Source organism: Epinephelus fuscoguttatus, linkage group LG10, assembly GCF_011397635.1.
Source record: "Epinephelus fuscoguttatus linkage group LG10, E.fuscoguttatus.final_Chr_v1".
NCBI lineage: Eukaryota > Metazoa > Chordata > Actinopteri > Perciformes > Serranidae > Epinephelus > Epinephelus fuscoguttatus.
In genome coordinates this window covers 24,652,629-24,677,964 of record NC_064761.1, presented here as the reverse complement: position 1 = coordinate 24,677,964, position 25,336 = coordinate 24,652,629, and the positions used below count along the sequence as shown (strand labels likewise).

The window sequence follows — 25,336 nt, the reverse complement described above, 5'->3', positions numbered from 1 at the left end:
CATCTGCACATGTCGGCTGACTGCACTCGCACAAGCACACAATGTCATCTCACTGTCTAATATCGGATAGCCCTGGGGCCAGGCAGTGTGTGTGTACGTGTGTGTGTGTGTGTGTGTGTGTGTGTATTTGTGTGTGAGAGTGAGGGGGGCGATGCTTTTTAGGTCACACAAAAAAGCAAGGACATCTTGTGGTAATGAAATGGCCGTGATGACCATCAAACAATAAATTTTGTCCCATGGTCCTTAACAAATGGTCACTGGTGGATTTGAGTCTTAAATTACAATAAATTTTAAGATTTTTAAGATGAGGTCACAGGCAGAAGGCCCGCTTTATTAGGACAGCGTTGAGGTACATTTGGTTCAATTCTAAAAAAAAAAAAAAAGAAATAAAAGAAATCAGGAAGTGAGCATCCAACCTGCAATAAATTAAAACATGATACAGACTTTAACCTCACATTTAAAACTGTGCAAATTGAAAGTGAGCTGACTGCTCTTTAAATGTGTTTTGTTTGATTAGTAGTGGACTGTGCCTATGACTCATTCCTGAGGAGAATTGATATAGTGCAGTCCCTGCTAAGAGTCACGGTGCCTTTTAGCGGCAGTGAGCTCTTTGGACCTCATTACTCAGACTTATCAGAGACAAATTTCAGAAGATATCAAATGATCCAAAGTTTAAAAGTGATATGGATGTGAGTCTTTTTCTTTTTTTGCCAAAGACCTTTCACACTGGATTTGTGAAGTGTTTGTAGTTCTTCCTTTGCTCTCCATAATATCCACAGTTTCCATTACATATGACTAAAAAAAATGGACTCAGATACATTGGGTAGCCCAGACTTCCTTCTCTGCTCCAATGAAGCATTTGATGCTTCTCGATTCAATAAGGAAGCATTTCCCAATGGGTCACCAGTGGCTGTACACACAAATGAGAAGGGTCCATCTGCTTGGTTTGCATTCCCAAAGTGCACTTCCTCAAGCAGACCACAGCAGTGGTTCCTCTTCCCGGGACTCGGCTCTCATGTGTATGCATTTGTGCCACATTATTCAGCTACTGCTTCAACTGACCCCCACCTGGCATTTAAATTCCCTGACCAACCGGGTAGTCATGGCCTGATGACACGACTGCTGCTCCAACTGAATTCTTTATGCAGTTCTTATTCAGACTAGACTGCAGATTCGCTGGCTTCTAGGTTAGGTGGATTGTTTTGTGACACAATGCAATTTTACCCAGATACGCTGGCCTCCTCGGCTTTTGTCTCCTCACTGGACTCACTCAAGGCTATACACATATTCTGCACACCTACGTCTTCTTTGATAAATGCAACACAAAGGAAACAATAGTATTTATTTTGATGAAGGAATCCCGTTCCTTTTTTTTTTTTCTTTATCAAAGAACTATTATCTTTAGATTTCCCGCGGTTCAAGGATTCCACCTCATAACACTTGAAGAGAAAGCTGGCCAAGTGAAAATTGAATTTTACTCTTGTTTCAATTCATCAAGGATTTATTGGCTGCTATTCATTATGATCCAGACGCTGAATATTATCTTGATGACCTTCCATCTCATATGTATTTTTTCCCCTCAGTGAACTGATTGTTATAACATTCAAAGGAAGGTTCCCCCCAACATTTTTTATTAGAAACTTTCAGATTTGGATTAACCTCATTTGAATCAAGTCCACAGACTAAGCCTGCTTCACTCCTCCATCTGTTTCCAGCCCTCACATGTCACAGCAGGGGCACTTTGAAGTTCTCATTTAAGGATTTATCAGATGTCTCTCATGCTTATCGGCCTTAATTATTGCTTGTTGGCTATTTAAAAATAATTTGGGGACTTGTGGGGGAGTGTGTGTGTGTGATGGAAATTAGGGTACACGAGCAACTATTAAGCAAGAGGCAATGGTCCAGCTGGGCTCAGTCAGTATCATAACAGACACCCTTATACACTGAAAAGGGTTGACTCATATTGATTTGTAGTGTCTCCACTGAGGAAATCTGTCTTTGATGACTATTTTCCTCAGCCCATCATTTACTTGAAGGGGGGGTTAAGAGCAGGGGCCCAAGCCCTTGACATACAGACGCATTCAGGGGTCATTATGACTCAGAAGGTCAAAAGTCAAGTCACACGCAGTCAAGTCACAGTGATCTACAAGAGCACAAATGGCCCGACCGGACGTTAGACAGCAAATAAGCCGACACTTAATGACTTCTTCACTTTAAATGAGTTAATGTGGCAATGAGCTTGACCAACTTTATATATTGTCACACAGCATATTGTAGCAGCCGCGCTTTGGTCAGGCAGGTTTTGGACAATCTTAACTGCAAAGAAAAGGCTATAAGAATTTTGCACAAAAAGGGGAAAATAGTGAATGTACCAGTGAAACTCTGTAAGTTAACAAGCTTCATAAATGGGCACTCAGAGTTCCTTCAAAAAGGCCCTGGTTCTAAATCCTTTATATTTATGGGCGTAGTTTCACCACCCCTCGTTTACAGGAGCCTCTTCAGGATTTATAGCTGCTCTAAATCAGGACTGAAAGCAAGAGGACAAAGAGGATTCCACTAAGGGCAAGCAGGGATATCTTGCATCTGACTCTCGAGCGTGAACTGTAAAATCTGTGAAATCTTAAGCCTTTGGATATATTATGTTCTCTTAACAGAATCTGTCATTACTAGCTCTGCAATCAGTTTTCATTGCACGACATCCAAGCCATAACCACACTTTCCTGTGCTTCAGTGAACATGCCTTTCAACAGCATCCGCACAATGAAAACATGATTACATACCCCTTGAACACCTGCAGATTGTTGTTGTTTACATTAGGTATTTCAGCTGATATGGGATGGAAAACTCACAGGCATGAGTCAATGGTTTCATAAATAGCAGTTCTCACAAGACCACTTCAATGCATTCATCCCTTGGTTGCTGTGGTTGCTAAAATCAGTCATCATCAAGACGGTGCAGAGGGACTAAATTGCTCACATTGATAAAAACATGTAATTCGCAGTATGACATGGCATGCACAGTAACAGTTCACTCCTAACAGTCTCTAATTCACAGGAAAAGCTGAGGCCTATAAGTGAATATTGCAACGCTGCACTCCATGTGACCTGAACGCTGCAGTCTAATCACCTTAAAATTCCACGGCATTACAGTAGCAAACAGGAAACCAAGCTACATTTGCCCTTTGACCAGCTAAGCTGGCTCATTTGTTTGGCGGCGAGGTGTACATGCTGGTTCCTGTTTGAAATACCATCTACACTGGATAATCAAAAACATTCTCCTCATCTGCCCCTTCCAGACAGCACTTCATCAGCAGTCCTTGCGTGAGGTCTGTCTGCAGTCCTTGATGTCCACTACACAGGCTCTAGCAACATAAAAAAATTACAGAACCCAAGAGCCTGTGCTATTTCTGTTATCACACGAGTATTCTCTCAATACACAGGCCTTTAGCGCTACATATACCAAACCTTTAAAATCTGATCCTGTAGCGAGTTAGACACATTTTCTTTCTACCACAACAAGTAGCAAATACAGAACACAGGAGCAAACAAAAACTTTAAAACTGGAGGCATATCTCTGACAAATTGAAGCCTGCTTATACAAAGATGCCCACATACTGCTAGTCACATCTGCCATGGCCCGATCACAGACAACCAACAAAAGCACAACACAACAAATGTTCCATGAATAATAGGTCTTTGGTTATAGACCACTGCACTGGAGATTGATAAGTCATATTTGTTTTTTTGTTCCCGTATTTTAGTATTCAGAGAGGAGACTCGATGGGTTATCAGAACATATTTTGTAGATTGTTTGGGATATACTTGTTAGGGGCCCACATGTTTCTACCTGAGCAAGAACAAAGTGAGACAAAGCATGACGGTAAAATACAAGACAGATAGGGACATGTGGGTAGATGACTAATCTAGGGTGCCTGAGATCCCACCCAGCAAGGGCCTCGTGAGACCCGTGTGAATGCCCATTATCCACAAAGATCAGCACCGAGAATGATGGGAGAAGGTAGGTTTCACACTAAGTCTGAGGCTCTGTCACGCTGAAGCACTCTCCTAGACAAGTCTGAAACCCAATTAAGGACCATGTTAGAGGTTGAGCACCATGTCGAGCAACACAGTCCTGTTGTTTTTGTGTGAGGAGTCTGCGAGACTCATGACTTAATTAAACAAATAGCCACATCCTTGCGAAAGAAAAAAAATACAGCTCAGGAACCTTGAAATAAGAGAGAAGTTAAGGGATAAATAGCCTCATAAAATACCATTTACAGTGTCCCTGCTATAACTAACACATGGAGGAGAGTGATTGGAGTTGAAACAAGGCACCGTGTCTCCTGTCTGAACTGCTGCATCGGTGTCACGGCCGAGATCCCAGCATGAGTTATGGACGGCGACAGCACACAACAAACTAATGATGCTTCCCAAGGTTATCTCTGCATAAATAACCATTAAGAAGAACGCTGATGCAGCAGCCCAAACCCACAGACACCTAACATAGGCCACTCGGATGGCGTTAAAAACCTTTGGCAAGGGCAGTGAGTTAATAAATATGAGTTTCATACATTCTGGGTTAGTGGAACATCTTTTAACTGCCTCAGTAGCCAGGTGAAGGGAGGGACTGTCTTTGGGTGGGAAGGAGGAGGGTGGCAAGATGTCAAGAGCTCCGCCATGCTCTTGCATGACAAACACCAACCTGGAGCCACCGGTGACAAAGCCCTAATCCAGAAAAATCCCTCCTTCCTTTGCTGAAAATCCTAATGAGGATTTGAAGTGCTCGGCAGGGAGGAGACCCAGGGGCCGTGGTTACACCTTGCCACTGCTTGCTCTCCCAGTCATTGTCTCCTTATCTCCTTATTGGCCAAGCCTGGCTGGCGATGAAAGAGACATGACAGCATGGTGGGCCTTCGTACACAGGCCCCACGCCTGCCTGGCTCCACGGGAAGCCAGATTCCTCAGTCTGCCACAAACAACCAGGATGACATCAAGCGGGAGGTGGAAAGACAAAACCGACAGAAGTTGTTTACTAAAGACACATGAGACAAAGGGAAAACTCACCCCTTGAGCCTTTACTGTTTTAGTGCTGTTTCCAATATGAAATAAATTGGAAGATGTAAAAACCTAGCTTAACAGGGAAATGAGTGTTGCATAAAATAATTACCTAAAAATTGATTTGTTTCTTTTAACAAATTAGCTACAGGCCAGCCTTTTCAAAGTCTCTTAAATACCAAATTAAGTGGTCAGGGAACAGGAGTGTGGCGTCGCAGTGGGGTACTATTCTTTTCCACGGACACAACTCTGGCACAAATTAGTACTTCAAAAGAACAGGCCTATTGCCCGCGGTTCCACACATTGACACTTGACAGATAGTATTTTGATTTTTTTCTCTTTAAGATAAAATGAAAAAGCAAAACTGCTGAGAAAGAGGCCCCTAGTGGAGAAAATAAAGAGCAGAAGGATAGGCTTATGATCTGGATGTTTAGCTGATTGGATTTACCTGTTAGATACTAATCTGCTTTCCATGGCCATTATCAGCCTGCCCTATTACAGTTAAGGTTGGCATCAGGGCAGGAAAAGTTCTCAGAGTGTAAAAAAAAATCCAGGTATGACCATTTTCATAACGTTTTATAAATACGCTTTCATGGTTACAAGAAAAGGCTAACCAGTGCAAATAGGTGGTGGCACAGCACTGGGAGGTGCTGGATCCTGTTCTCGTAGTTTTTCGGTTTCACAATAAGCCCTGGGCTTTTACTTCCAGTAATTACATTTCAGAACACCTTGATTGTCTATTTCACTCTATTCACTTTGAGATGAAGGCTTTAAGTCTCTTCTCTTTTCCTTTCACATGGTACAAAAAGAGGACTTTTAAAGGTGCCCTTCCTTGTTGCCCTTGAGAAATCTCAAGTACTTCAAACATTTCAAGCTTTGAGAAGAAACAATGGTGTGGTTTCAGGGTGTACAGAGGGAACAGAAATTCTCTGTGTCAGACGTGTTCAAACAAGTTCTGCCACTGAAACGCAGCCTTAATATCATGGTCAACTCTTTATGTACCCTTAAAGGGGACGTGTTATGCTTTTCCTCCTCCTTCTTCTATAATGTTACAGTGTCAAATGTACTTATTTAATGCAGTCAATGTTTTTAAGTATTGAGGTAAACATATGAAAATGTAATCTCTGTGTGCAAAAACCCAAGGCTTCAGACTGATCGGAATACTCTGTTTCAAATGTTTTGTCTACTTTGACAACAACAGCTTGTGATTGAATTATTTCTGTGGTCATCAGCTCCAGGCACACTACTCAGAGTGTTTAAATGGCATAGCCTACCCTGCAACATGTTGCTACATGTTGTTAATATCTTGCTGATTTTGCAATTCCTAAATGTCATTTTCCCAGCTGCAATGGCGGTGCAGAGATATGCACATACGGAAGACCCTACTGGGCTTTTTAAAGACAGGGCTTAGAGCCCTGACACATCAAGCTGACGGTAGACTGTCTGTCAATGTCGGGCTATTGGCGAGCATCTGTTGCCCTAGCTTTTGCGATGTGTCCCACACCACTGGCACTAGTTGGCCATTCTTGGCTTTTGTCAGCTGATTCAGCATACAGAATCAGTATCAGACAGCAGAGTTCAGCTCAGTGCACATTAAGAAAAACAGATGTGAGGAAAGCAAACAAAAACTTCACTAATGTGTGAGACTGAAACAAACTTTTCATATAAGGAAAGATTTTTTTTTTTGCTATTGAACTCTTTAGCAGAATCCATTCGTACTTGTTTGTGTTAATGTTTGCTAGCTCACTGTTAATATCATTTGTTCTTCCAACAATGGATTGCGTTGCTAATTTGCTAACTGGCTAACTAGCATCTTGAATCTGTCCTGATGGTCTTCTGGTTTCAAGATGAATACAAACTATCGCCACCTGCTGGTATGGAGAGTTATCCATTCTCTCTCAGGCAAGACAGTAAGTGCTAGTTGGCTGTAATCTTTGCAATGTGTTCTTGTGCAATTTTTTGGCCTTCAGCCTTCATCGCCACTAGTTTTTTTATGCTAGTTTTGTGCGTGTGGATCTTAAAAGAGACAGGCACTAAAACAGAGCGGGTCAGAAAGAGGGTGAATACAGGTCTTCCAGCACAGACAGTGTGTGGAAAATAGTGTTTTTGAACATTAAAGCATGTAAACAGGTTCTAGTAGCAACCCAAAATACAAGTATGAACCTGAAACCATAACCTCAAAGATACAATCACCACAGGCCCCATAGTAATGGAAAGACAACATGCAATGTACAGAACGTGATTGTTATTGAACCAATGTTACATGAATATCCCCACAACCTACTTAACATTGCTTTGCTTCCTCTATAGAGCATGGTCTCTTACCCATTGCACAGTTTGCACTCTATAAAGCCGGCAATGCCTGAAGCTGGACATGTTTTTCTGATCACTAACGATTCCAAATCAGTGAAGCTGCTGACAATAAGGTGGGACGCATCAACAGCAGACAATGTAACAACAGGCACATTTTCCACTGATGTATTCTTGGCACTCTGTCTAGCATGTTGCAAACCTTGCCCTTCCTACCTCTTGACACAGAATCCTTGCTCTGCTCTCTAATTCTGTCTCACTGTAATTCTAACAATCTTCGGGAAAGCCTTTGAAGAGAGTGTGTGGCTGAGCTAGGTGTGAATTGTTATTCTGTCACTGATACAGACAAATCCCTTCAACCCCACTAGACTTGACTAAATTATTTTTTGGAAGACATGTGAGCCAATTTAATCATGTGTTGCAAGGAAAATCACCACAGTTTTTACATTTTGCAAAAAAACATTATTACTTCATAAATTACACCTTCATCTCATTTCTGGTGGGTTGCTATGGTGACATCTGCAGAGGACACCGGTAGAACAAAAGGAAATAAACCTGCAGCTTCAAAGAAGATCACTCTGAATGCCAGAGGGCAAACTTGTGTTGATGCAAAACAATATCAAAGCGGGTCAGAGTAAAGCATACTGATTAAAGTGATAGACCGAGATGTCTGGTACTTCCTGACCTACCTCACCTTCCTTAAAATGCTCATCTGTGTTAAAAAATTCTCAATAAATGAATGCTGTGTAATGAGATGTATTAGGGTGCTCCATCAATTCAGTATTTCACAAAAATAAATTTGAGAAGCCTGTCACAGCAGAGGTCAAATGTCTTTTAGTCCACAGTATGAGTCCGGCGCCACAAAAAAAGGTTCCTAACCCTTCCCCAATGCAACTTAATATCTTTTGTTAGACCCTCTCCGCCTGCTAAATACCCATGTCTTTCAAACTCCTTGCCCCCAGTCTATAATACAGACTTTAACTCTGTTAAAAAATTGTCAAGAACAGAGTCTCAAGAAAAGAAAAAGTCTCAGGCCCAAGCTGAGATAACCCCTGATGGCATCATCAGGGGTTTTCAGACTTTGGAAATCTCCCCCCAGAGCCACTAAAGATATGATGCAACTGTTTTAACAGGCTGAGTAGTGCCCCATGTAATGAACTGAACTCCATGTGTAAAATGGGTGCCTCTTTAATGAAACTGAGGCCAAATTGCAGAATTTGCATGTGAAGGCTTGTGCTGCAGCAATCGATTATTTTAGTCATCAACTATTCTACCTACTAATCCATCAATTAATAGAGTAATCAGATAATACTTTAGCTTTATGAAAAAGCAATAGTAAATATACAAACAAAAAAATGAGAAAGGTCCCTTAAGTGAACAACCAATTAGTTTCCTTTTTTAAGAAAAATCTGCATTTTTAGTGCTTAAATTGGATACAATAATTAGGGCTCCAATTACTTCTTACACCTTCAGGTGTTTAGATTTTTGGGGAATTTTACGCATTGCTGTGAGGGAAGTACTATGTGTATGCGCATTCATGCGTTGGTGCGACCTGTATATAAAGACATTTCACTGGTATACACACCAACCTTATGAGGACACTTCTGACTTGTGAGGACACCGTAGAAGCATTGTCAAGTTGTAACTCCCTCCCTCCTGCTTTTTCTCGCTATGTCCCCCTGTAAGTCATATCTGAATTTGTGCATGTGTGAGACAGACTATAACGATAAAAACATAAATGAAACTCAGGCTTTCAAAACTTGACTACAGTTCGCTTAATTTTGCTAAAGACAATAAAACAGAAAATCAAATGCTGCTATCAATTTGTAAAAGTCTAACCAGCCACCAGATTGATTTACCATCTTAAAAGGGAAACTCTGGCAATTTTCAAACAGCTTTGAGCCACTGCAGTGTGACAGGCAGTTTGTCCTTCCTCCGTGCTGCCCGGTGGGGGTCTCAGGGTTTCTCATCATATGGTGGACTTTGCAGGCAGATGAGCGGGGAGCCTGCATGTGCCAGAAGCCCGGATGGGGGTTAATGCTAATGCTAACGTAAACGTTAGGTTGTGCCGGGGCTGCTCTCTGAACTGGATGCTTTCTATTGAGATGCTGAAATTTTGACATTGTGCAGTTCTGGTAAGCTAGTTTGGTTTTTACAATAAATGCGCTGTACAGAGTTTTCGTTTTGCTTCAGCTTGAAATGATCCCAAACTTTGGACGCTTTCTGTTGTTTTCTCTGGACTGTCTCTTCTCTTTGTTTTTCTCTCTTCTGTCAATTGGCAATCTGTGCTATCAAATCACGTTTTCTGTTTTAAGCATGGATGTACAATTTTGAGGCGTCTTCTTTACTCCATGTGTCCATAGTGCTAGCACATACTGCCACAGCAATAATCATCCGTGCAATACACAGTGCACTGTAAACAGTTAAACAAAGCTTCAATGCAGATAATTTGCATCGATTATTTTCAGTAATCGAGTTACTAGAAGAATTGTTTCAGCCCTAGAAATGACTCTTTGAAACTGGGAGCATGTTTGAGTTGTCGGTCTGTTATAACCCAAACCCCAGATGATATTTAGTCTCATATCATTATGTCCATACTGATATATTATTGATTACAGTATCAATGTCACAACAAGGCCTCCTGGGCTTTGTAGGATTACAGGCATACTGCAGGAGCACTGGCTCAAATGTACGTCCCAGGACTGAAAAACAATCACAGTGTATAAAACTACCTGCGCTATAACAAAATAATTATAGTTTTAGCAGTTGACTGTACACAATACTGCACTTAAATACTGCTGTTCACAAAAGGAACAGTAAAAACAAACAAATGATATCTCCAGTATAGCATGGTTAATTACATATCCATATCATTAGGTTCAAAGCTTTAAGCCCCAGGGCTCCTTTGATATGTATAACACTATTCCATACTATAGCATAATTAAAATAATAAGCCAAATCAATTTTAGAAACTAATGTCACTGACTAGGCTACTGGGGTTGTGGATGCATATAAGCAATTTCTCAGATGTGAATAAAATAAGTAAAATGGGGGATGAAAGGCCAGGACTGGCAGTGAGTCAGCTAAGCAAATACAGATCACAGTCATCTATACTTGTGGAACTGATGCAGTGAAATGTGGAGGATGAGACATGTATTGTATAGAAGGAGGTCAGAGAGGAACACGATCCCCCACAGCTACAGTTTCAATCTTGGCTGTGTGTATCTCTTCCTTCAAAAGCAAAGAAAAAACGAGGGGAAAAAGAACCAAACTTTAGACTATTTACAGCATTCCACTAACCCATTTAATTCAATTATAAAAATGCATTAAAAAGATATTAGGGGTAGACGCAGTTTAATGAAGCATGTTTACTTGGGGATATTGTTTGTAATGAACTGTTTCTGGGCTGATCTCTGTGGCTGGGATGGGAAATGGGAGGGAGGTGAGGGCGGAGGAGAACCAACAAGAGGAAAAGTGGAATGACAAATGCCATCAATAATGAGTTCATTCCTCTGTTGTGTTTACTTCTTTCCCCTGATTTAAGATAAACCTTTCTTCATGTACTGGAGTCACTGCTTACTCCCTGTGTTTACCTGGGGAGTGTTTAGACTGCCAAGGGTCACCTCAGAATAACATGGAGTCACCTGTCAAAAATGAGTCTTATAAATGCCCTGACACAACAAGCTCAGAGTTTGCAAATGGTGAGCATCTGTCGCACTTGTTTTTGTGTTGTGTCCCACACCATTGGCACTAGTCAGACCTTGTCTGTTTCTCGTTGGTCGATTCAGACATTGAAACAGTCTCGGAGATGGTGGAGCCCGTCAGCAATGAAAAACTCATTGACTGTTTTGCTCAGTGCACGAGAAGAGAAACAGAAGTGAGGAAAGTAAACAATCAGCTAAAGTCAAAAGGGCTTAAGATTGAAACTAACTTTGTTATATTAGTTATTATTACTTTTTTAAGGTATCTAGGAGCTCTTTAGCAGAAACGGTTTGTAATTGTTTATATTAAAATATAATTTGTTCTTTCAGCATTGGGCTGTGTAATTGATGTGCTAACTGGCTAACCAGCATCTTTAAGTTGTCCTGTCAGTCTTCCGGTTTCCCTTTTTGAGTGACAAATACAGACTACCACCACCTGCTGGTATGGACAGTTATTTCTTCTTCCGCAGGCGCAAAACATACATGCTAGCTGGCTGGTGGTTGTAGTCTTAACAGTGTGTTCATGTGCAACTTTCTGGCCGAGACACAGATGATGCTAGGTGAAGCGTCATTGTCACAATGACCTTTGATTTTGGTTTAGTGTATCCGGGCCTTTGTATAAATGAAATTTCACCCTATCGCATCCCCTTTGGCAGATGCACCATGACCAACCATTGGGAGTTAGTAATGTAGCATCAAGATCCCTAACTGGCTCCCCACCTTTCAAATACTACTGAGCTCTTTGGTGAGCCTGGTGAAACCAGAAGCGCTGCAACTGTGGACAGAAACTCTCTGGGGTGGTGACTATCTTTCCTGCCCCTGAATAGGTTTACTTATACATACCTACACCTTGAAATTGCAAACTCTTATCTTTGCATTAGGTTTCTATAAATGATATGTCAGAGCACCAACATATATGGAATACATTTGTACAGTCACTTTTACTTGATTTTCTGTGACTGTCTGCATTTCGTTAAATGCACTGTTGCCTACAGAGCTTTTCTTTCTCATATGAGCGATCTAATCCAAGCCAGATGATACATGAGAAACACATCTGGTAACACATATCATTTTTATGTGACTTGCTATAGTGTAAATTAAGCATCTCGATAAACCAGACCTTCCAAACTTGAATCAATAATCCTACATTATTGAGTTTTAAAAATCAGCACAGCAATTATAGTGAACTGTTGGCTAAGGCTTCAACAGTTGGCACCAACAAACCAAATCTGCAGCGGCTGTTTTGATATATTGCACTGCAAAGACGCCAACTTAAGTTTATTCAAAATCCAATCTTTAAACATCCAAAGTAATGCACCTCTATTCTCCTGATTAAACACTAACATGTACAGGATGCAGTTTATGAGATATGGTTTGGATGCATAAATCTTGTAATTACGAGACAGCTGAGAGTGATTTAATCAAAGCTAAATGCACTATGATTAAAACACATTCAAGCTTTATATTTTTCGAGGTGTGAAATCTGTGTGTGTCTGCCATGAGACTGAAAATTTTAGTGGGGAATTTACAAATGGATCCAGCTCTGATGCCACTGGGAAAAACTGACGCTTTCAAGCAGAAAATCTCAGACAAATCACAATTTACCAACTAATGAAACCACTCAAGATTATCCCCCATCCGCCTGTGCCCACTGTCCTCAGAGCTGCATTACTTACACAGGCACTGCCGGCACTCAGAGGAGCAGCTTTGGCTTGAGTCACAATTTCACTGCTCGTGTTATATTCCTAAATAAGACAATAGCAAAAAAATATTTTCTGGCGCCGGCTGTCATTGAGCCTGAAACAATACTCATTCAAAAGATGCTATAAGAGCACTGGCATTAGAACAAATCAGCGTTTTTTTTTTTTAAGGGAAAGCAAAGACAACTGTTTCTGTACTTACCCTCTGTGGAGTGTACTTGGGCTAGTGTGATGAGAAACCAGCAGAAGGTGTGTAGTTTCCACAGGGAGCATGCCATGGCGCCCGGCGTTGATGGATTGTGGCGGGTTTGTGTTGTGACTAAAAAGGTTCTGATTAAAAAGGTCCAAGCCAACTGGTCTCAGAGATGCTCATCATTGATCCTCTCACCTGTGGAGCAGACCAAGAGAGACGTTCAGTTCGGGGATGAAATTTATTCCACGTGGTGAGCTCTGTCCCTGTATGATTTCACAGAGGAATTCACCCTGTCACACTCTTGCTACAAGGCACTTGATGCTACATTTACATTCCACTGCAGAAATGTGACAAACCTTAAGCTGTGAAATGCTACAAACCCACGCAAAGCCACTAAAATAAGCCCAGAAGGTCAATAATCCTGAGAAGGGAAATCCCCTAATGGCTGCTGAATGCGAACCGTTTCACTGGCAGGGAGGGGCGGGACCTGAGCTGTCATCAGACAGATAAGGCCTGCCCTGTCCATCTTCTCGTGATGCCAACCTTATCAGTGCTGTGTCTAATTATATTTTCTGTTCTTATTATTAACATTTTTATAGCATTTTTCAATCTTTAAATCATTCCCACAGCACAAGGTGACTAACCCTGTGTCCTTGAAATTACATTGTATGTTACTAGACTGTTTTCTATATTGTAATCGCTGCCTGGATTATGTTCATTGACAATATTTCTTTCAGGTAACGAAACATTAATGGGCTGCTTAGGCTTCAGAGGGAAGTTGGGAAGGATGGCAATCATACAAAGTGCAGGACCTTGACACCAGAACTCCGGGTTCATGTTAAGACTCCTATCTTAAGTTTAGGCAACAAACGCACTTTGATTGAGGTTAAGGAAAGCTCATGATACCAATTAAATGTTAATAAAAGGTAATAAAAATTATGCTGTTGTCACTTTGACTGGATACTGTATTGCAAGGCTACCTTTTTTGGCAGGGAATGTTTCAGTATCAACATTTTTGCAACTTGCCAGGAGACTTTAATTAGCAACATTTCCTCATTCTGTAATATAAAATGTAATTTGCCCTGCACTATGTTTCCCTTACAACATACTTGCTATTTAAAATCAGTTATATGTAAATCTTATTTCTAGCAGACAGGGCTGAAGTGACATATCAGTAGGGATTTTAAAGTGATGTTGATTCACTTCACCATGTGCTGAGACTTCTCATTTCCAAAAATTCACTCTGATGTGGAACAAAAGCTTCCAGCAGATTGAAATTTCAAATCAGCTCTACAGTAAAAAAAAAAAAAAAAAAAAAATCTGTGGAATCTCCAGGAGAGTTGCACCAGGCACTGACAAACTGAAAATGGACACGGCATCAAGACTCTACAACCACATGGTGGAAATGTTAAATTAACTGACAGTAACATTAACTGCTAAAAATATCCATAGTAATAGCTGAGGAACATTAGCCAAAAAGCTTTTCATCCTCCTACTGTCATATTGGTTTGCATTAGCTTGGTTGGTGTCTGAGTAGTAAATGGAAAAACTTTCTTTTTATGCTAGAGGTGGATGCATACTATCTTGTTTGGGCAAATACTGATGATATTTTAGTAATTTGGAGCTGTTTTGATACCAGTACCAGGATTGAAAATACCTCCAATACTGCTTAAAATGCTGGAAAAAAAAGCCATCTAAAATGCCATCTAATTTATTCATAAACTTAAGTATTTCACAACCATATAAAAAAGCAGTTATCCTTGAAATCAATTCTTCTTTGTAACGCTGAAACAGTAGCCTACACTGCAAGTTGCACAGAGCAGCCACAAGCAACGGCTGTTAGCTGTTAGCGAAATGTTAGCAATTTGGCAATATTTTATACTGGAAAGTCCCACCAGTTTAGGAGTTAACCAGAGCCATGCCATACAACAACAAAATCAATCATGTAACATCCACACAGGACTAGTAGTATTCAGCTGTTCATTTTTTTAAAGCAGGTATTGCAAAAAATGATACTGGAGCATCTTTTTCTAACGTCTACATGGGTAATTTAAGATCCACATTTTAGATGAGCTTCTGCATAGTTGTTTTAAGGCTGAATTTTCTTCTACCGGCACTTCTACCTCAGCAGTGGTCCTAATGTAACAGCACTTCTATTTGACTGATGTTTTGTGACTCTTTCCACCCCCGCGCCCTGGCCAAACAAACAAACACTACCAAGCAAATGGTCATTTCTCTCTGTTGTGACTGACCACAAACCACCTTATCTCCCCAACCCCTCCCCCCTCACCTCCTCCTCCTCCCTTTCTCCCTTACATCTCCACAAACCAGAATTCCTCTCTCCCCTCCTCATCCATACCTGTCCCTCTAGTACGACTCTGTTTGAATGTTTGTTTTTGCTCTCTTTCGCTACAAAAGCAAATGGCCTCCTCCCTGTCATGGATACAGTGCTGGTGCTGTGTAGGGTGAAACCTAATGCCTACCTGCGCGCCCAGGCATGCGTTTCACACTACTAACGGCTCCCTTTTGTCTGTGTGTTTACACTACTGGGCTAAGCTCAGTCCTCTCACTCCCATGAACCATTAGCACATTCACCATGGGATATGGCATCACTCTGGCAACAAGGCACATAGGACCCCATTAGAAACTGTTTTTTTTTTTCTTTATTTTTTAGCACATTCAAAAACAACATGCCATTTTTTCCCTATGTCTACAGCCTACAATTGTTTGTTAAGATTCATGGGACAGAGTGTTATCCATCATACTAGCAGCTAACAAGAGAACTCAACTGAAAAGACGGCAAGGAATTCTGTTTGTCATGTACAGTCAGAGCTGCACAAATCAGCCTCGGCTGGCTCCTCCACTCGGGAGAATATCCACGAGCCCGAAGAGTCTTTGATCTACTTTTTTTGTCTGAGTTCTCAGACAGTGTAATAATTCATCACCGAGAAAACATGCAGAGCGCACACATTAGCCAACAAAGTTATAATTAAGCCTGCCATAATCAGCTCATCTAGTATGACATTATGCCTCACCTGAGACCTCTAATTTTAGAGCCATTTAAAATAGGTTAACAGGAGCAGAGTACACGCAGCCACAGTGTATTTAGTTTCAATGGAATAATATGCAGTCATGAGACTCAACAAATGAAAGTTGATCACGGAAACAAAACATATTGGATTCCAACAAAACCCTTGTCTTTCAGCTGATCTGTGCATGTGGCACCGATTAAGTTTATGAGGCAAGGGGGCTACAAATAATCAGCCTACACTCGAGGTCCACACAGTATAACGAGGCCTTAAGCAGATTGTCTCCACAATAAAGCTGTATAGTGAGCATATAGGCTAAAGGAGCTTCATCTGTGCACACAAAGTCTTAGCTCTTACTATTGTCCACTTAGTGAGACAGACAATACTTAGATCTCACACACATTTGCATTTGAGTGATGATAATCCCATTCAATCATTATATTGTCATGCACAAAATAATTTACTGTGAAGGCTCAGATCAAAGTAACAGTTTGACTAAGGTGTTTGCATGGTTCACAATAACCCAATGTACCCAGTAATCTGTTTACATGAGTTATTTAGTGTCTAAATTTATATACAGGCTTAAGCGGAATTTATACTTCTGCAATGGATTGGCAGCGTTTTTTTCAATTGACATTTTCCACAGACTCTAAATAGACTTGTACCCTACGCCGACCCTGATGCACACCTAACTACACCTCACAGTGACGCAGACCTCTTGGTTATTTTTATAAACTGTAAACCATTTCCCACAGTGGAAATTATGCTTATATTTACTAGGGATGCACTGGATATTTGGTAACAGAATATATTCAGCCGAATATTGCAAAAAAAACACACATTCGGTATTCGGTGGAATAAGTGAAAAGCAAGGCTGAATAATAGCGGCGTGTTTTGATAATGCAATCAAACAGCGTGTGGCGACGGACGGAGTAAAATGTCAGCAGTGTGGCGATATTTTACTCCGTCCGTCACCGCACTCGCATTTGCGACTAAAAATAGTTTTGTGCGAGCAAAATAAATCATTCAGTAGGCTGTGCGAATACAGATTTCAACCAGCAGCAGAAACGAAAGGCGAATCCCGCCGATTGTGGGTTGAACGGGGGTCATAGACACGGACAGGAATGCATTACTGTCAGATATGGCGGCCATAGTGCTCCGCAACGCAAGATAATGGCTTACTGGCGACAGAGAAGTCCGGCTCCAATAATGTCCTCTTCTTGGTGTCATGACTGCCCAGTAGTACCTGAACAGCCGAGCCGTGGCGGCACACAGGTATGTGACGTGTCAGAGGAGAAACGAGCCATTCACATTTCTCCCTTTGTGGCAGGTAACGGTCCACAAACCTCAGCGCACTGTTCTTTACTTATGAAGGGACTGTTCTTTACTTGTCAGGGGAGGAGGGTGGCTGGTTGATTTTTATTTTATTCATTTATTTTACTTTGGTCCCCCCTATGTTAATCACTGATTGATGCTGTTTTTGAAGTATGAATAAGTCAATAAGTAATTTATTCCATTGAAATATCATTGATGTATTATAGAAAAGTGATTTATCTTTTTATAAATGACAAAAGGCACATCTGCCTCATTTTCACTGTGGTATCATGATACCACTCAGAACCGTGATACTTTCACTGGTATCGTACCATGGGTCCCAATTTTGGTACCGTGACAACAGTAATCTGGAGGGTGTTCGTCGTCGAATGAAAAACTAAACAATGGTATTTGGTATTCAGTACTTGGTATTCGGCCAAGGGTTTAATTTTATTCGGCTTCGGCCACAAATTTTCATTTCGGTGCATCCCTAATATTTACTTTAATTGAATAAGATAAGAAACGATAAATGATGAAGAAAATAAAGCCCCCACTAAATAGGATTTTAAGTCCTGTGTGATTTATATAGGACTCATTTGAGTAGAGGAAAGGATGTTTTGCTGCCTCTCGCAGCAGCTGGACTCAGAGAAAAAAAAAAAACTTATTGCACTGGGCTGACTGTGGGCAACCTTTAAGATGGAACGTTTACTTGCAATGTGAATCCCTCAGCACACGTTAAATTTCACCGACAACGTTGACCATACTATTAGCTTTTATATGACACACTCTTAGTAATGAGTGGATCTTCAAGCATTTATATATATTCATTTTGACTGGATTATGCAGATGGATTAAATTTTTATCTTCACTTGGAGAAACAAAAAGTGTCTGGAGGGTAGTTCCTGTGGGCTACGTCAACACTAAACCCCTGAGCTTGCCTGAGAAGGACTAAATGCACAAACCCACTATTTTTAAATATCCCATGGAGAGGGTCTCACTGCAGACTGTTCTAGTTGTTCTGAAAATGTCGGCATACAGCCTTGTTCTGTGGGCCATAAACAAGGTGCAGAGTTCACTCTGTGTCACCGGTAATAAGGACATACAGTCAGAGACAACAACCACGGCCACATTTAAGAGTACTATTTGCAGTGGAAACGCTAAACAGACCTAGGGTCTAGGTACCATGTCTCAAGGGTTACTTTTGGTCTCAAAGGTACCATACCGAAAGTGTTTGGAGTGTTTGGTGGCTTCGGTTGAATTAATCAGACTATACTGTACTTCACAGAAACTCAACACAGCAGCACAGAAACCCCACCGCCAGCTAGCCTTTTGGAGGTGCTGGCACATCACACGCAAGTATTACTGTTCACAATGATGCAGGCTGCTTGTGTAGAGCCTAAATACAGCTATAAAACAGCCTTAACTGGTAAAAGTAGTGGCCTATAATAGGGAACTTGAGAGACATCTCTGGTGATAATTGCTTCTAACATCAAATTTTTACAAAGCAGATTCACACAGGTGCTATCACTTCAGGTGTGAGTTGTAGCAATAAATTCATTTCACTGTCACTCAAAAATATTAGTTTTATTTTCCCACCATTCCTAGCCTTGTCACTCTTTTATCAAATACAGTCCCACTTTGCATCTGGTTTGCTCTGTGACCTCTGTGGTGCGTGCACAGAATCAAAACACAGACACTATGGGATATACCTGTCAAGTGCAATTCCGGAGATTGATGCTATGCCTGCTCGGCTTCCAACCTTGACACAAGTAAGATAACCTGGTTAAGGTTTTACACGGCAGTTGTGGTAATTAGTCTGTTGTCTTACTCTGGTTGTATTTGAATGACTGCACGCTGATTGTCCCGATACAGTATAATGCAGTGGATTAAGCTCTGTGCCCAAAATTTGCTTAAACCAGCTAGGTTTTGCATAAACACCATATACCTGTGTCCCACATTAATTACATCTGGAACAGGTTAAAAGAATTTGAGTATATTTGTGTTTCTTTGGTGGCTGCGGGTGCTTGTGTTTACACATGTAAACAAACTATTATAAGTCTCAGCCTGAGATAACAGTGTTGAATCAATATGATTATTCTTGCTTCCCCGTCATCATTGCTTAGTGTAAAAAAAGAGGCAGCATGTTCAGCAGACCTCCTGTGTCAGACTGTGGAGACAAAGACGAAATGCCTTTACACAGTTTTGCCTCCAAGGCAGTCGAGACCCCCTGCCACGAAAAAAAAAAATGCAGAATGTAGATCCCTAGTACATGGGGATGGGTGTTCTGTAAATCGATGATAACAGTCCTATACTTTAATATATTTTGTATCATGCTGAGAGTGTTTAACATGCTGAGACACCAAAGGCGCAGACTAGAGGGAGACTGCCGTTCTCATTAAACGTGCTGAGGTCTCCCCTCTCAGCTGGGGGTTTCTTTTCTCTCCCCGCCTTGAAACAGAAACCGACGGCGATCGTACCTTGACTGTTTTCATAAATAGCCCTCGACTTGGGTGTGATCTCCGAGCAGGTTTTAGCATCTGCAACAATGTGCTGTTGTGCCTGCCTTGTACATGGGGTGGGGACGGAGATGATGAAGAGAACTGTGATCAACATGGCTGCTTGTAACACACCAGACACACGATGAAGGCAATTTTCTGTGACTGTTAAGCACAGATTGCTAAAATGTCAACAGGCATCACACTGTTTTGGCTAAATATGAAGTCATTGCAGACATGTGTTTAAGTACTCTGAGAAATGGAGAAGCCACAGGGGCGTGGGCCCAGAGGCTTTAAACATATGTGTGCCTAATATATTCGCAATACAACAGAATGCTTTCTAATCGACAACCGAGTGACAAAATTGTGAATTGCAGGATCCCAGTTGGCTTTCTTGTGATAAAAAATAAAAGGCTTAGTAACTGGGAGGAAGGGGGTTATTAGAAGGGAGGGGAGGAGGGCTGATTGAAAAGGACAGTTTGAATTTTGAATGCAGCGGGGGTCTGAAAACAAGAGGCAGATGTCAAAGAATGCCGCGCTCCTTAGACAAAGCTCCTGGTTGTCCCTCTCTAGCTGTTAGAGGGCCACAGGAGAATAGAAGAAGAGTTGCCCCATTCTATGAAACGAGGTCTGGGAGAATGGAGGGGGGGGACCAAGAATAAAAGAACCTGAGTGGGGGAGGGGGGTCGAGTTACAATGAAAGATTGACAGCTTGCAAGTCTTGCTTGACCCTTGAATTAGCCCCTGAGCTTTCAACAAACCTCAAGAAAGAGTCGGGATGTTAATTGTCACGGAACATCACAGGGATGCAAAGGAAGGGAAATATGGGGCCGGAGATTCACTGAAATGTAAATCAGAACCAACAGACCACCACATGTTGAATGGAGGGAACACATTTGGTTTCTATTGGGTGTTCCCAACAGCATCCTCATACATGAATTCATACATACTATGAGACTCCTCTTATCTCTGTTTCTCTTACCCACTTTGAGGGAAAAACTGAAATACCTGGGGACACAGGGCTCAGTCACAGAACACTCAGCCTCAGCTGTGGAGGAAATATATTCCCAAAAGAGATTGTGTTCCTGCTTTGACACTGCTGAAGATGTACAATTTGCAAGCGTAAATCAGAAAATTCGCACTCCAGAGGGGAGAGATTGGGCTGGTGATCGGATGAGTCTGGAGCCCCACTGAGTCAGATATGGGGCAGTGAGGAATCAGAGGCTGACCTCTCTGCTGTGGGAATGATTGAGAGCAGCACAGGGCCAGAGGAGCTGAATGACACCCAACCAAACACTGTGTGACTGCTGGTGCCCCGAACGCATGCAGGCCCTGACCCTGATGGGAGCTCAGCCCGAGAAATACCAGGTCAAACACGCATGCTGCGCAACAGGACAGCTTGACTAGTTCGGGGAGGGGGCTGAGGGTGGGGTGATGTAGGAGGTACAGGAGGGAGAGGGGAAAAACAAAGCAAGGCATGAGGGTCTTAACGTGCAGGGCATTCTCTGTTAAAGGTCCAGCGTGTAGGATTTAAGGGGACATACTGGTAGAAGTGGAATATAATATAATAAGAATGTTTTCTTTGGCACATAAGCACCTAAAAAGAATCATTGTGTTTGTGTTGGAATGAGCCATTTAAATCTACATACGGAGCATATCTTTTTTTTTTTTTTTACCATTTTGCACTGCCACAATTCTATAGTAGCCCAGAACGGACAAATCAAACACTTGCTCTAGATAGGGCCATTCACGTTTTTGCGCCAGCCTCCATAGTTAGCAGCCCCTCCCTGGTAGTTTAAATCACAGAGTCCGTTTGTTAAGGAGAAAAAGAGACTTCTGTGGATAATTTAGCCTCAGGTTAAAAACAACAACCTTTGAACGTCTGGGGTCGGTTGCATGAAACACCTTAAGTTAAGATTTTCCTACAAGTCCTACAAGTTAAGGTTTCCTCATAATAAAACTGGTTGCACAAAACACCCTTAAGTCTTCTCCTTAGGGTTTCCTTAAAATGTTGACTTAGATATTTGAGGTTTTCTCGTTCTCTTGGTCTTTTACGTAAGCAATCCCTAGACTGTTGCACCAAAAGACCTTAGCAATCAAAGCAAGGTAAATAAACAAACCTAAGGGAACTTTGACTCTATCTTAACTGCAACATGACCGAGTTTATGGCGAGTTTACGGTGATGAATGAAAAAAAAAAACACAAACCGAGAAGTGTTCTGCGACCAGAAGAACCCAATGGATACACCTTTAATTTTGGGAATCCAATTTAATTTGTAGTTTGTGCTTTCTATGATTGTATTCCTCCTGAAGTATAACCTTTTCCTCCTCTGACCAAAAGGCTATGGATTTCTTGTCTTCTTTTCTTCTGCCGTTTTTTTCACTATCTAATTATGAGCCAACCTCTGTATGTGAGAAGATTACAGGCATCACAAGTGTGAGTCCAAGCAATCAAACTGGAAACTTGTACCCCTGTTAAAAAAAAAAAAAGTTAACATTTTTCGTTAACCAAGAAAACCTTTTAAGGGATTCTGTGCAACTGTGTAAGTCCCTCAGCTAAGGAGAAATTAAGCCTTAAGTGAAGGAGGAAACTGTGTGTGTGCAACCGGTCCCTGGATCTTTGGTTATTGGAGGAAAAAGGTGAGCACACATTAACAGGTGCTAGGACAATTCGGCTCACAGTAAAAACCTATTAACATCTGGATCAGAAAAAGAGTGAGCACACATAGAAGGCACTGGGTGAGCGGCCCGAGGAAGAAACATTATTAATTCGGCTCCCGGTAAAAACCTCCTGAGGGATGAACACTAAAGGAATCCTAACCAGGAGAAGTTTCAGCTGGCTGCCATCTGCAATCCTCATTGCTAGACACCACTGAATCTCTCTAAATCCTACACACTGCTCCTTTAAATCTGTTGTATAACATTTCTCAGAACATCATGAGCAGATGATAATATCTCAGATAGTTCCACCATATTATGCCCAGAGATGTCTGATTAAGACAGACACTGTATTCCAGGCTCACGGTTGCTGATCATTTTCAGCTATTACCTAACCCGTTTCATCATCTAAGAGTACATCAAAGCAATTGTTTTTGAATCTGTGGATCATAATGTTTGGATTAAATTAATCATTACAGCTCTTACGCAAGCCACACGTCCATAGAAAATACAGTAGCATGCAGGAGAGCTGGAGCGTGTGACATAAGCGTGGCGCTTGTCATGCTCATTGCTCTTAGTGTTTGCACCATTGATCATTTTTATGAGCCACTCAATTAATCGATTAGAGTACTCCCCACTGGTCGGGACATATGGCTACTAAAAAAAAGCTATCATGGGCCAAAAGCTGGAACACTCCCGCTCATCAATACATTTATGAGGACAAAAAAAGGGAAGCACTGTCAAAAACAGATTTTAAAACAGGTTTTTAAATGTGAGAAATCCATGTTTATTAGTTAACATTTCTAAATTTAAAATGTAGGGCTGAGCGAAAGGGAAAAATCTTTGTCACAATATTTTTGACCAAATACCTGAATATTGATATTGTAGGGCTGGCTATTGGTGCTTTCACAAATATTTAAACAATGACATTTTTGAAAAATAATCATCAGTAATATGGATATAAGGACTAAGTGGGTTAAGGTACGGTCACAAAATGATCACCTTAGTGTAATGCAAACATTTAAGGCCAGGAAAAGACAACACTCGGGACTTACAAAGTCCAAAATCTAAGACAAGATCTCGTCTCATATCAGTATAGTATCATTATATTGGCCAGTCCTATTAAAATGTCAATATGTAATGTGTTTTTTTATCAGTCTCACATGTTATTTTTCAACTGTATCCCCAGGCGCTGAGTGCTACATTGCCCTCTGCCTGAATATATATTAAATCCATCGCCTCATAATCACTTTAGCAATGCAACAAAATCCCATTAGTGCTGAAAGATACCTACACCTGTCTGTCCACACGGATTATAGCCAGATGATTTGCCACGGTAACAAAGTTTTAATACAGGTTCCATACATTTTTAGTTGTAATTTTGATGTTTTACTGGGAAGTGAAGTGGATTATCTCAAATGAAATTTCAAAATGTCATTTCCACTTGCTGATAGCGCAAAACTATTCCTTTCAGGTCTGTTGAGATAAGAATGATTCAGCCAGGCCCGTTAAACGGTGTCTTTGCCAAATGTTCCTCCGCTTAGGAATTAATAGGCTGACATTAATACAGCTAGATAAATAGGAAGGTCAGGAATGGGAGCCCTGCCATTATATGGGCATCTCATGGTGATAGTACCTGCCAATCAAGTCCAATAAGTCCTTGACACGGCATGAATCACCTTGGAATACACAGAGCGCATGCAATATGTAGCATATACTCCTCTGTCCAGGAACCCAATCCAATTAGTATGTGCACACAAATACTTTGCTGGGTTGTTGGTCGGAGAGCACATTAGGACACCAGAAAGGAAACATTTGTTGTGTGATCCAGTTTGCCATGGCTAAATTAGTCAAAACAAATCAGGGATTATACAAACTGAGCTCGGCAGTTGGCCCAGACACTCTCCCAAACTCATCCTCTCAATTTCAGCATGAGGACGATCATTGTTGCGTTCATGCAAAAATAATACAATGTGGCCAAGCAAAGTAAAGCAGCGGGGACAAAAAAAACCTGCACATCCACAGACAAAAACACACATTTAACAAGTGTCAGGTAAAAAAAAAAAAAGAGCGTCCGAGTCATTGATGTTGCTTGCATGCTTGAAGCTGAACCGTGGTGAACAAATAAACAGTTGAGGTCAGAGATTTGCTCGCTGAGGTCACATCCACTGAAAAGCTGTTATTGAGTTCGGCAGCTTGTGTCACTTATTTATTTTTAGTGTTGCCACTCATCTAAAACAACATGTTTGTTTGGGGAAAAGAGACCGAGCCCTTTTTGGATGCACTGGGCCCTGGTTTTAGTCCATGATAATAATGTGCTGTATTTACTCGGATATGCACTAGTAAGCAGCTTTGTGACCCTCCTCCCTCCCCCCTTTAAAATGAGCAGCTGAATGGTTAAAAACCGTGCTCCATCCTTCTATTAAGGACCTCACCATCAATAATGCACTGTGATCGTGAGGCGTTATTAAACAGGATGATTAATTTTTAAGGTAGCGGGCAGCAACACAAAACATGAAGAAGGTAACGGAGATGATGACTTGCGAGAGGCATGTCTAAAAGGGGAGCGGCGCGAGATGGGAAATAAGCCATTTATCCTCATCTTTACTTGTTTTAGCAATGAGAAACAAAAAAGAGGCTGAGCAATTATCTCTGGGACAGACAAAAAAAAAACTGGGGGGATGTTTTAACTCCACCTTGAATGAAAAGATGTGTCATTAAGTAAATCCTTGGCTTACACTGAATGTACAATCCTGAGATCGAGTCACAGCCTGTTCTGCCCAGGCCACATCTCAATTGTCTAAAAGCTCCAAAATCCTTCTCCTCTGTGTTTGCTCTGCTTGTTGAGCCACATCTCCGTCTTTGTGACTGGTATATTTAACA

At 41.3% G+C, this 25,336-nt stretch overlaps 1 protein-coding gene across 26 annotated transcripts in view; it reads right to left on the bottom strand.

Annotated features, from left to right (window-relative positions):
- adgrl2a (adhesion G protein-coupled receptor L2a) overlaps positions 1-25,336 on the bottom strand; it is a 105,892-nt gene that overhangs the window by 66,848 nt on the left and 13,708 nt on the right. For all 26 annotated transcript variants that reach the window (XR_007450178.1, XM_049587267.1, XM_049587268.1 and 23 more), the window contains exon 2: positions 12,968-13,153. Coding sequence is in view for 25 of the 26 variants with exons in the window: in XM_049587267.1 (XP_049443224.1) it covers positions 12,968-13,043 (76 nt within the window). In the remaining variant the exon portion in view is untranslated. The remainder of the gene's footprint in view (positions 1-12,967; positions 13,154-25,336) is intronic.